The 12,564-nt window shown below is 48.5% G+C and overlaps 1 protein-coding gene across 2 annotated transcripts; it reads left to right on the top strand.

Annotated features, from left to right (window-relative positions):
* The first annotated feature begins 2,517 nt into the window (after nucleotides 1-2,517).
* LOC146753453 (rho GTPase-activating protein 32-like) lies at nucleotides 2,518-9,625 on the top strand. Of its 2 annotated transcripts, XM_085530528.1 has the most exons (16): nucleotides 2,518-2,749; nucleotides 3,195-3,301; nucleotides 4,339-4,411; nucleotides 4,538-4,609; nucleotides 4,956-5,078; nucleotides 5,191-5,268; nucleotides 5,453-5,534; nucleotides 5,805-5,948; nucleotides 6,022-6,124; nucleotides 6,285-6,417; nucleotides 6,914-6,996; nucleotides 7,104-7,211; nucleotides 7,477-7,616; nucleotides 8,095-8,287; nucleotides 8,649-8,794; nucleotides 9,116-9,625. In XM_085530528.1, exons 4-16 carry the CDS (start codon nucleotides 4,556-4,558, stop codon nucleotides 9,535-9,537), a joined length of 1,809 nt encoding a protein of 602 aa, XP_085386654.1. In that variant the 5' UTR covers nucleotides 2,518-2,749; nucleotides 3,195-3,301; nucleotides 4,339-4,411; nucleotides 4,538-4,555; the 3' UTR covers nucleotides 9,538-9,625. The 2 variants fall into 2 exon arrangements, with proteins under 2 accessions (XP_085386654.1, XP_085386655.1); XM_085530529.1 differs by lacking the exons at nucleotides 2,518-2,749; nucleotides 3,195-3,301 and adding an exon at nucleotides 3,805-3,967.
* Nucleotides 9,626-12,564: the final 2,939 nt, after the last annotated feature.

Genomic DNA, 12,564 nt, shown 5'->3' with positions numbered 1-12,564 from the left:
AGCTGTGCCAGTGCTGTGATCCCTTGCTACAAGGATAGGGTTTTGGACGGATGGTGTGCATGCTGAGCTCCCATCTCTTGCAGGAATCAAGTGTAGAGCAAAAGGGATGTTTGGGCCAGGTGACTGTAAGAAGGCTGGCTGCTTTGGATGGTGGCAGCTGATGGAAACAGGTGCTCTGGGGACCGTTCAGCTTTTAACAGAAGTCAGGGGTCCTGCAGCAAGAACGACTAGGTTCTCGAATTGCTTCAAACTTGCACTCTGATTACGTCTGTCCTGCCGTGCCATCTCTGCTTCTCTGTGATGAAAGCATTTTCATGACCACGTGTTGGGCCTGTTTGCTTGTAGAAGGAGGAATGTTAGGTGCAGTTTTCACCAAGAACTTCTGCTAGGATTTCTGTGTATTTTGAATCATGAATGTTAGCACAGTGAGGTGAAGGAGGGCCCTGGAAGCAAGTTTGGTGCTATTGAAGCAGTGTGCGATGAGCAGGTGGGAGGTAACACGTGCTGGCAGATGTGGAAACTACTTTGGGATTGAGGTGTGGAGGAAAGGAAAGGCGATGAAGGAGCTGATGGCAAGGAGTTTCCTGGGGAGGCTCGGTGCTTGCTTGGGGATGGATCTGATCAACTTCTTGTGTGCTGGTGTCCTGCTGGGCTTTGGAGAGCAGTCTTCATTCCAGGGTCTGTCTGGTTAACTCATGCTAACGGCATGAGTTTCAATAGGGCCAAGAGTCGGGTCCTGCATTTTGGTCACAACAACCCCAGGCAACCCTGCAGGCTTGGTGAGGTGTGGCTGGAAAGCTCCCAGATGGAAAGGGACCTTGGTGTGCTGATGGACAGTCGGCTGAATATGAGCCAGCAGTGTGCCCAGGTGGCCAAGAGGGCCAATGGCATCTTGTCTTGTATCAGGAATGGTGTGGTGAGCAGGACTAGGGAAGTCATCCTGCCCCTGTACTCGGCATTGATGAGGCCTCACCTCGAGTACTGTGTTCAGTTTTGGGGACCTGAGGAAAGGAAAGACATGGAGTTACTGGAGCAGGTCCAGAGAAGGACAACAAGGCTCATGAAAAACTTGGAGAATCAGCCCTATGAGGAGAGGCTGAGGAAGCTGGGGCTGTTTAGTCTGGGGAAGAGGCTGAGGGGAGACCTTATCGCCCTCTTCCAGTACGTGAAAGGTTCTTACAGTGAGAGTGGGGCAGGTCTCTTCTCACTAGTGACAAGTGAGAGGACAAGGGGAAATGGCCTCAAGTTGCAGCAGGGCAAGTTTAGGTTGGATATTAGGAAGCACTTCTTTACAAAAAGGGTAGTTAGGTACTGGAATAGGCTCCCCAGGGAGGTGGTTGAATCGCCATCCCTGGTTGTGTTTAAGAGCCGTTTGGATGTGGTACTCAGGGATATGATTTAGTGTAGGGTATTTACAGTTAGGTCACTGGTTAGGCTGCGGTTGGACTTGATGATCTTCAAGGTATTTTCCAACCTGGGCAATTCTATGATTCTATGGTAGGACCGGGGCTTGGACCAGGCCAGGGTGAATCCAGTGACAGGAGTCCAATGGATTTGAGACCTGACTTGAAGCCTGTGGGCATCACCCAGGACTTGAGATGAGAGGATGAGGCGTAGGAACAAGAACCTCTTTGGTCCGTATTAGCTCCTGCCGTTCCTTTTTTTTTGGTTAGGGATCAATGTTGGTTTGTCTGTGTAAAGAACAGATACATTTTGCAGCCTGGGAATGAATTCATCCTCACCTGCTGATTGATGCTCTTCTCTAGATGGAGCTGCAGTGGAAATGGACACTTGTGGTCCGATGTCCGATCCCCTCCCTCATGCTCCGATCATCCGAATTAGCAAGACCTGGCTGACGGTTGAGTTGGCTTTTGTTGGCTTGGAGAAACGTCTTCCAGTTGCACCTCACATTATATCTGTTGTATTGAGCTCTCGATCTCCAGCCCAAACTGGATCTATGTATGAACACAGAAGGAGTAGTTTAGATCTATGTTTACCTTGACTGGAAATGCAGTGCCAAGAGCTGCACACTGCTGTCACAGCTCTGAGATTATGGAAAAGGTATCTGGTGGGTGAGCGCTTTGCTGGGTGAGCATCCCCCTGCTGAAGAGCAGGCAGCTGTTGTGTTTGTAGACAGAATCATCCGTGGGGATTGGAGGCGTTTCCAGCCTTCCAGCTCTTGGCTGTTGCTGAGAGAGTAGAGCTTCCTGCCCAGAGAGAAGGAGCAGCAGAAGGGATCCCATGAGAGCAGCCTTAGAAGCCTTTCAGACAAAGCAGGTGGATCAGGCTGTGGCCTGTGCCTGTGGTTTGCAGTGAAGCCAGCAGGCTTTGCCCCAAGCAGAATGAGCTGTGGGTGCAGCATCCAGCAGTGCAAGTGGCCAACAGCTGGAGACAGCATCACCTTGAGCAGCACTCTTGAGGGAAATGCTGAGTGTGAAGGAAGGCCACGAAGAAGAGAGTAGCTTGTGGCTGTGTTCCCGGGGTAAGGTTTTCCTTCCTGAGCTGTTACCTCTCAGGTGCTGTGTGAGTCTTCTGCAGTGTGCCTACAGCTGTGCGATGTGCTCTGCAGGAAGCGCTGATGTTGCACATGCAGCCCTGTCTTTCATGTCTCATGTCCAGTTCCACATTTTGTTTGAAGCACCATCTTAGAGGCAGCCTTGATTTCTGCAGCCCCGAGCTTTGTGCCACGAGAGCTCTCCTGCTTCTCGCTGTGATGTGAGACCAAATGGAAGGCCCTGCAGAAGTCTGGGTAGGTGATGTCAGTTGCTGTTGATTTCCCAACCCATGCTGGGAAAAGCAGGGAATGGGACTGGGGGACATCCCGGTGGTGGGATCCTGCCTCATCAGAACTGAATGGCTGTTCTGATCCATGTATTTTAACCTGAGTGAATCTGACAGTAATGAGAAAGGGGAGGGACCTGTGGGAAGAAAATGTATGTGCCGCAGTTTGTGGTGCAAGGTGTTCTAGGAGCTGCTGGTAACAGTGCCCAGAAAGCTTGCTTTTTTGATGGGGAGATAATTAACTAGGTTATTTTAATGAATCTATTTTCTTTCTCTTCATCATTCATACTACCTCTCAAAAAACTGTCTGTGGATTCTCAAGTAGTATTTCTTGCTAAAGAGAATTCATGTGCATCCTTCCTATTCGTCTGCTCAAATTATCTTGCAATCATCTCTGTCTGTGTTTCTTTTAGACCCTGTGATGGAGCAGAGAGGAACACAGACTTGGGTGGATCTTCATTCAGGAGCAGGGACACGTCATGCTCATCTGAGGTGTCTGGCTGACAGCAAGAGCAGAGAGGTAAGTTTCATAGGGTCGCGTGCCCATTTTATTTTATTTTTAATTCATGATGCATAGAAGCGTTCCCCAGACAAAGTGAGCATTTCTCAACTGGACTTTCTAGAAATGAGCTAGGCAGTGAAAATGGGTTTGAAGCATCCCTAAGAGCCCCGCAAGAGAATGCTGAGAGTTAATCTGGCACCCTCCTTTGGAAACGTCCGTTGTCTGTCAGCTCTTCAGCTGTGCCCTAACACCTCCCATTGCGCTGCCACACCAGGATAGAATTCCAAGCCCACACTGAGTCCTGGAATGTTGTGGTGCCGTGTTGGAATCAGATGTGACCAAGTGGTCTTGGCTCCCCGCCTTGTGGGGGGTCATGGTGGACCAGGCTGTTGGCCGTTGGTGATGTCATAAGCGGCTGGAATGAGGGGAGGAGCGGTGCGTTCTGTGTTCCTTTGTGGGTGAGCTAGTGGTTGGAGTGGTTGGTTGTCTTCTTGGTCTTGTGCCTTTAGTGCCGTTAGTTAGTTAGTTCTATTTGTTAGTTAGTTCTGTTTGTTAGTTAGTGACTTTAGTTAGTTAGTGCCATTAGTTAGTTAGTGTTGTTAGTTAGTTAGTGTTGTTAGTTAGTTAGTTAGTTAGTTCCTTTAGTGTTTTTTTCTTCACACCATCGTGTGCAGCAGCTTGTAGGTAAGTTGAGCTGGCGTGGGATGGATGGGTGGGCAGTGAGGTGTTGAGAACTGCTGGCTGTCGGAGCTCACAGCACCATATTGCTTACTCTGGACCATCAGACGTAATTTTCCCCGGTACACACGTTCCAAAGGGGGTATCAGTAAAGTTGGCACCTGTCCCGTGCTTCTTCCATTGTCTTTGCTCAGTAGTGGAAGCATTGTAAAGTTGCTGGGTGGACAGGCATCACGTAGCCTGAGACTCAGCATGTCTTGCAGCAAGTGGATGGGACAGTTGTGCTGTGTGTGTTATTCCATGACTGTCTTAGCCCTGCTCACTGACCTGCTCTTTCTCTCTCCTCTCCTCGCCCTCCGCCCACTGCCTCGGTGCAGCTTTTGCTCTCATATCATCTGAGCAAAGCGACAAGGAACTGCTGCAGAGAGCTTGAGGTGATCTCACTGCCAGGTACGTGCCATGTTTTTTCCCCTGCATGGTTTTGCCGCATGGTATGTGAATGTAGTTCTGAAGAATTCTGTCCATACTGTGCTGTGTGAATAGAGAAAACAGAAGTGTGTTTCTGCTCTGTTCCAGCTGTTCACACTTGCTGTGATGGGTGCTGCGTGCAGTGGGATCAGCCGTGAGCCTCAGTTGGTGGCGACGGAGGTACAGTATGAAGCTCTGGCTGGTCTTTGTTCCCTGTGTTGAGCCATTAGAAGGAGCTGCAGATGTACTCTCCTGCAGGAAAGATTGGGCCAAAAAAGGCCTGGCCAACTGTCTGCGCCAGTGCCATTGCTGATTAGTCTGGGTAGAGAGAGATGCATCTTTGCATGGCCTGGCAATGCACGCCAGGAAGAAAAATAACTGTGATGAGACGTGCAGCTCCTTCTGAAGTGCACCTGATAAGGACGGAGCACATTTGCTGCAGCTTTCTCTGCAGATGTGCTCCTCACCTTGAAATTCTCCTGGTTTGTCCTCAGCCCCTGACCATGGCCTGTTCTCTGTTTTGCAGGCTGATAACATGCGGAAGCCGCAGCTGGAGCGTGTGGTGTCATCTTTGAACGTTCCAGCGATTGCGGCGGCCCATGTTATTAAGACCTACGTCGCCCAGGGGCCGGGTGAGCTCTCCCTTGAGGTAAGCAGTTACAGGCGTTCCTTGTTGTCATGCATAGAAGAAGGCAGTCGTTTGAGATCTGTTTTCCTACCAGATTTGCTGAATGTGGGATTGACGTTTCAATCTCTTGCAGGTTGGAGATCTGGTGTGCATTATTGACATGCCACCAAAGGAGCTGAGCCCCTTTTGGAGAGGCAAGCGTGGCTTTGAGGTAGGCACACGTTTTTGAGCAGAGAGCACAACTTGAGTAGAGTCAGGAATCTCAGGTTGGAGCTGCTCTGCCTGCACAGGATGGCTTCTGGATGAAAACGGTTGCCCTGTGTTGGTGTCAGAGGACCTTCCCTTTGGCTCTGTGTTTGGTCTAATGCCCACCTGTCTTTTTGTTCTTATTACAGGTTGGGCTTTTCCCTGGTGAGTGCATTGAACTCATCAGTGGAAAAGTTCCCGATTCCCTCCTCAACTCATTGCCAGAGCCAGGTACGTATGTTACATTTGATAATTCGGGTTAGTAAAATGGGATCAAAATGTGAGTTTCAGGGGATTTGTTAATACCCAAGTTCAGCAAGCTTAGCAAGAGGACTGCATTAAGCTCCTTGGGCACCTCCAGGGATAGGGAAAATCTGTTCTTGCGTGTCCTTGTTGGGAATTCTCTTCCCATTGTTACATGCTTTGTCAAATGCATTATGTTTGGCCTTGTCCAACCGAGCCAAGCCTGAAATGAACTGGTTTCTTTGTTTTGTTGTGCAGTGCCAAGGAGACGGGGCAAGCTCATCCCCTTCCTTCGTTCCCTGGTGAAGGCCCGCCCCAGGAGAGCGACGGAGCCGGAGCCAGAGAAGGAAGGGGTGTTTGGTTGTGACCTGGGGGAGCACCTTCTCCGCACTGGCCGTGATGGTAAGGAACAGCCCATTCCTGAGATCTTCCTTCGTTGGGCAAGTTGAGCTAACCGCTGGCTCTTGTTCTGTAGTCCCCCAGGTCCTGCAGAGCTGTGCTCAATTCATTGAGCATCATGGCGTGGTGCGGGGGATATACCGCCTGTCTGGAGTCAAGTCCAAGATCCAGCGACTACGGTAAGAGTGCTGCGACTGACACAGCTGTCAGTAGGGGCACGTGCCATGCTGCGGGTGTTCAGAGGATCCCCTTCCTTTTCTTGACTCTATTTTGTGTGGCTGTGGACTTGTTTTCGTCTTTCTCAAAGCCCTCTGCCCAATTCTGTGTCCTTCTCTGCAGCCATGAATTCGATACGGAGCAGGTTCCCGAGCTCAGCGTCCAGGACATTCACAGCGTGAGCTCCCTGTGCAAGATGTATTTCAGGGAGCTCCCAAACCCGCTGCTGACCGAGGAGCTGTATGACAAGTTCCTGGTAAGCACTGGGGAATGTCTTGGAAATGACACATACCTGTTCCCTGGGCGTCCTGGCTAGTGGTTGCAGCAGTGCCCCAGCTCTGAGGTCTTCTTCCTGTTAGCCCCATGAGGCATGTCTTTGTCATATCCTGCCTCTCACTGATGGCACTTGTGGTGGTGCCAGGAGGTGCTTATTTAAGCTATTCACAATGCTTGTGAGAATTCCCTTTCCTATGCTGTTCCCCAGCTATTGCTAGAATGGGGTTATTAGCATTTTGGAGAAAAAATCCCTGCTGCGAGTAGCTGCACTATGTAATCAGGCAGTAAAGCCCCCCAGATCTTGCAATGCTTGGCCTTGGTGGCACAGGCTGCGTGCTGCTGTGTTCCCCTGATACCTCTTGGAAGGCATCGAGTCTGCCTCAGTGCTGACCACTAGCGCACTGTCCCATGGTTCACAAACCTGTGGCAGCTATCTATGCTGATTGGTGTCTGAATCCCTTCCTGCCTTTTTCCAGGACGCTGCCGGTGCTGCAGAAGAGGAGGAGCGGGTGCAGAGAATGAAGGACGCCATCCAGCAGCTGCCCGCTCCTCACTACAGGTCAGTGCTGCACTAGGTCTGCTGAGCTGGATGAAGTTATGTTTGTTTTGTGCACTGCAGCACAGCTTGCTTTTTGGTGGTGAACATCTGCCTCTCTTGTTTTCCAGGACCCTGGCGTACTTAATGAGACACCTGGCGTCTCTTGCAGGGAAGTGCTCCGACACCAGCATGGACGCTAACAACTTAGCTATTGTGTGGGCTCCAAACCTCTTAAGGTAAACTTCTTTTTCTGTTTCAACACGATGCTTAGTTCTGCTCTCCTCCTACCCCAGGGACACAATTTCTAGATGACAGTTTCTACTCACTTGTTTAGCTGGGACTGCTGTGTCCCTGATCATCCAGGAGAATTTCGTCAGTGGCATCGCTGTTTGCCCACTGCGGAAGTCTCCAGAGCCCAGTTTGACAGTTTTTGGCTACAGAAATTCAGACTTGGAGAAATGATCTTGGGGAAATAACTTGTAAGATCTGCCTTTTCTTCAGATCCCAGCAGAGCCCATCTGCCTGCTCCAATAGTGAAGCTGCCTGCATGGAGCTGCAGACACAGACAGATGTTGTGGAATTCATAATCAGTCACACAGATGTCATCTTCTGCTCCGAAACCACATCAGCCGTGGGAGAGGGTGAGCGTCTTCCTCCATTAGCTTGATCTGACACTTTGATCCAATCCAGGGCTTCTCCAAAACCTTTGAAAATGGTTTTGCTGTCGAGGAGACAGCAGGCTTCTGGGCTTAGATTAGCATATGGTGCCCTGTTGCTGGGTCCTTAGTGTGTCCAAACCCAAACCTTACATGGAGAAAACTGTCACTGCTGTTAAGATATTTTGCAAGCAGCTGAAGCTTGATTGAATTGTGGCAGCAAAGCTTTCTGAGATCCCTGCCCCCTAGTTTTTCTAGGCTTTTTGTTTGCCTGTTTCAGTATAGTGAGCTGCTCTTAATTATGACTGTGTCCTTTGCCACGAGCATACCTCTGAGCACACTGTTAGTTTGAGCTCCTCTTCTTTGAGTGGTTCGGATATGGAAGTCTTAGAGAAATGCAGAACTGGGATGGCTGTGCTGCTGCTTTCTGATCCTCCGTCTTACCTGTGTTTTTCCCTTGCAGGGCACAGTTCTCTGGCCGGGCCCAAGTCTGTGTCTCCTGCTACAAAGCTGCTCACGCTGCAGGAGGCACAGGCTCAGAGAAGCGGCCAGAGCAGCTCTCCCACTGCTACGTGGAGCAGCGAGATCGAAGTGGAGGAAGGCCCCGCAGCTGTACCTGGGGCCTTCCACACTGTCATTGATTTTCCATCTAAGAGGTAAAGAGGACTTCCCTTTCCAGACCGTATCTTCATTGGTTGGGTGGGTTTTATTGGTTTAATATTTGTCCATTATATATATATGAGCCTGCCAGCTCCTGTCCTGTCCAGCTGTGTAGCCTTTACTCACATGCTCTGTATCTTGATTGACATGGTTGAGAAGAATGTAGCCAGCAGGACTTGAGGGCTGAGCTGTAGGAATGGAAGCATCCTCTGCTGTTTGAAACAGAGTGTGTTTCTAAGCTGTGTTTCAGCAGAAAGCAGGCAGTGCTGGCAATGGGCAACTATTGGCAAGGGCTCAGTGCAGCTCTTCCCTCACCCTGCACCGCGACTGACAGCATGCTCTGTTTTCTCTCTCCAGACCAAGTTCTCCCAGTAAGAGGGCAGAGTCACCAGCTTGCAGTTGGTGTTCGTGCTTCTGCCTGCACAGACCATTCCATATGGCCGAACACCAACTGCAGAGCAGTGCCAGTGCGCCCTCTGAAGCAGAAGTCGTGGTCTTGGCAGGTAAGGGTGCAAATCCAGCTTTCAAAACACTGCTTGTCAGCAACACTGGTAGAATTCTTGCTTTCAGTGGGCTTGTACCTCCTTGTGGAGTTCAGGCCCGTGCCTGACATCTTCAGTTGACCCCTGTCTTTCCCAAATGAGTCTCTTGTCAACACAAGAGCTGGACCTGCACGAGGATCACTTTCAAGACAGTGACACTGTTGCTAGAAGCATATTTGCTTCTGCCCACCACCACTAAAAAATGCCAAATGTCAAGAACCTGTTTCATGATTCATCTTCTGAACATTCAACACTAACCACTGTGCATCTACTCGTTCCTAGGAGACTATAGCCCTTGTGGAACTGAAGGACGCAGCTCATATGATGATGCCGCATCCTGTGCTTCCATCAATATAGAGCTCATGGGAAGCACAGGATGCGGCACTTCAAGTGACAGCCTATCATATGACAGCAGTGACGAAGAAAGAAATGTCATCATCGTTGAAGCTCTCATTCACCCCATCCCTGATGAACCTGCTGACCTGAGCCTGCCAGACACCTCAGGCACCAGCCTGGACTGTGACCCAGAGCCTTTCCAGGAAAGCCCAGCGAAAGCACAGCCCGAGTGGCCCGACAGCAGCACAACCATGCAGGCTCAGGTCAGCTTTACAGAGGAGAAGCCAAACATCTTGGAGGGGCAGGTAGAATCAGGCCAAGAGGCCCAGGCTCCGGGCAACAGCACGACTTCTGAGCCACTCTCGTGAGACAACAGTGGATGAGTCCCGTCGTTCCGCCAAGCTTCACACCCCCTCCTTTCTCCTACTGAATAAAGGCACGCTCGTGCTCAATCGTGCCATGACTGCATTCTGAGTTTTCATTTGCAGAGTTTGGGATGAGTGTAAGAAACATCAAGGCAGCTCAGCTTGCAACGCTCTGGCTGTGGGGTGCATGCAGGGACACTGTAACCATACAGGGAAAGGCTTCCACTGCTTCCTCAAGCTGTAGTCCAGCCCTGCTACTGCTCTGTGGCACAAAGCCCTGAGGGATGTTCCATATTGTTAACCTAAGTGAAGCCAGCTTCATGCGCTGTGTTTTGTTGTTGCTGGGTGAGAGGGGGATGCACGTTGGTGAGAAGATGAGCATTGCTGGATCTGCCACGAGTGTCCCTTCTGCCTCTAAGAATATGTCCTAAGTAGGATGTGAACACTGCTGGCACTTCCTCATTGCACGTGCTTGGAGGATCTTCAGTTCTTGCACATTCAGGATGTCTGTCAGTGACTACAAGGAAATTCTCCAGTACTAGGAATTCCATGAAACAGTTGGAACGGGTAAGTGTCATCTTTGTACAGAAACAGCACGCCTAACAGTCTGTCTCACCACTCTAGAATTAATCTGAGAATAGATTAACAGCTCTTGTCAGTTCTCTAAGTCAGGTTTCATTTAAATAAACTTGAAATTGGATTTTTGAATCCAGTTGGAAATTGATGGTGCTGATTACCTCTTCCTCTAATTAAAGCATTACACACAATGTATGCTAGGTACTCTGCTTTACCTGTAATATTATATTAGAGAAGAATTCACACTCAACTTTAAGCATCTGTGTTCTGAATTGTAGGTGGTTTTGCAAAGGTAAAACTCGGGCGGCATCTTCTTAGTGGTGAAAAAGTTGCAGTAAAAATCATGGAGAAAGTTACTTTATGGGTAAGCCAAAAGGCATTTAAATATGATAATATCTTCTGTTGGAGTTGTGGAGTTCTCTAGAACACAGGGGCAGGTGGGATGGTACATAGGAATGCAGCCTACTGGTCCCATTGCCTTTTGAAAGATGCTGTAGAGCTGGAAAAAGTTTAACAGAGCACCACAAATCTTGTTCCTCATTGTTCAGAGGGCAGTGTTCTCTGGCTGTAAAGTGGAGGAAGTTATTACATCATTACATTATGTCATTACAACATTATTACATTATTACAGCAACTTTACCAAAATGCCAATGAAAATGCTGAATGTTTTACTTCTCAGTTTTCACAGCTCTGTTTCAGAATTTCTATGGGAGTGATGTCAGTCATTGCTGAGTTGATGTTGAATTGTGTACAGTCCCATATGTGCTTGTTATGTTCCACAGCAGTCAGATGTGGTACCTGGTATGTCACAGTAGTGATGCTTTTATGGTCTCTTAAGGATGACTTGTCTCATGCTAAAACAGAAATTCATGCCGTGAAGAACTGAAGTCATCAACATGTTTGCCCATTGGATCATGTAAGAGAGACATCAAAGAAATATTTATAGTCTTAGAGGTAAGAAATAATTTCTGCCACACTTCAGTTGATTGTTTTTATCTTTAGCAGTAGACAATAATATAAAAATAAAGCTGAAATGAAAGGATTCTTATATATCTCAGTGGAGACTGGGTTCAAGATTCATTGGTTTGAAAATTAAGTAGAAAATTTTATATATTCTGATATATATTCTCTGATTGAGAACGGGGAACTGGAGAGTCCTGTCGGTGCTGTTCCATGCTTTCTGTGCTGTCATTGTTACTTATCTCTCTCTGATACTCTCTAAATGCATTTTCAGCCTCTAGAATGAAAACGTAGTATTACATCAGACACTGAAGAAAATAATTCAGTCCCAGCTGAAACTCAGACAGTAACGTGTGCTTAGGATTCTTTCCCTACAGGAAATGTTAGATAATTATTGCTATGTGGTACTGTGTTCTGTAGCTGAGCTGGAATTTGTTATCCTCGAAGAAGTATCTTCCTCTGAAAGGGGAGTAAAACATGATGCTCCGAATGAGCGGAGCAGAGACACAGATCTGATCTGAGTGTTGGTTTCACATTTTTGTGATGCTCTTTGCTGCAGTTTGTATCTAGAGAGAAGCCCTTGTGGTGTCAGTCTGTTGTGTAACCTGCTCTAGTTTTGTGCCTCAAGGAAGAGTGATCCTTTAAACAAATGGTGGCTATACAGAGGGTATGGGGTGAGATGCATTCCTCTGGCCCCATCCAATGGATTTTCTGTCACTGAAGTCTTGAAGCACAGGTTAGGTACTGGAAGGCTTGAATATTTCCTCACCAATAGGTTAGAGCTTGGCATTCTGTAAGCTGCTGGTATCTCTCAGTAAAGCAAATAATTACAGCACGAGCATTTTCCTAGGCATCTTATGAAATCCCTCTATCTAAGGAGCCTTTCCTCACTGAAAAATAAAGCATTGTCTATACCTTTTAGAAGTAACTGGCTTCCATCTGAGAAGCTGATGGATTTATAGGCTTGGACAGGAACTGGGTGTGGAGGTGACTTGTAGAGATTTGTGCCTGAACCTGCTGCTCTGGGAATCGTGAGACCAAGTTTCACAAGAGCTTTTCCCACTCTCATCATCACCTTCTGCGAGGGATGAGGCTGCATGTTCTCTCTGGGTAATATGTTCAGTGCTTTGAGAGCTATTTCCTTCTATCTAGTCTGCTGTTTTGGTGTATGACTGCTTCCTGTCACTATCCCATCGTGACCTGCTGGCCAGAGCCTCAGTCAACCTTCATACGCACCCCCTCTCCCCACCCCGCAGGCATTGAGAAGCTGCCATGAGGTTCCTCTGCACTCTGAACAAACATCTTTCTCCCCAGCTTCTCTTCTCTGAGTGGGAGCTTCAGCCCCCTGCACAGGCTGGAGTTCATTCACAGAACTTGTTTCAGGTTGTTATCCTTCCTGGCCAAAAACCAGATACAGTATTGTAGATGTGGTGCAATGAGTGTTGAAGCAGGAATGACTTGTCCTGGTCTGGTTGTGCTGCTTTTTAATGCAGC

Source organism: Coturnix japonica, chromosome Z (genome assembly GCF_054131305.1).
Source record: "Coturnix japonica strain WE chromosome Z, WE-NBRP24, whole genome shotgun sequence".
NCBI classification, from domain to species: domain Eukaryota; kingdom Metazoa; phylum Chordata; class Aves; order Galliformes; family Phasianidae; genus Coturnix; species Coturnix japonica.
The sequence above is the reverse complement of the archived record's forward strand: the minus strand, read 5'-3'. Positions and strand labels throughout refer to the sequence as shown.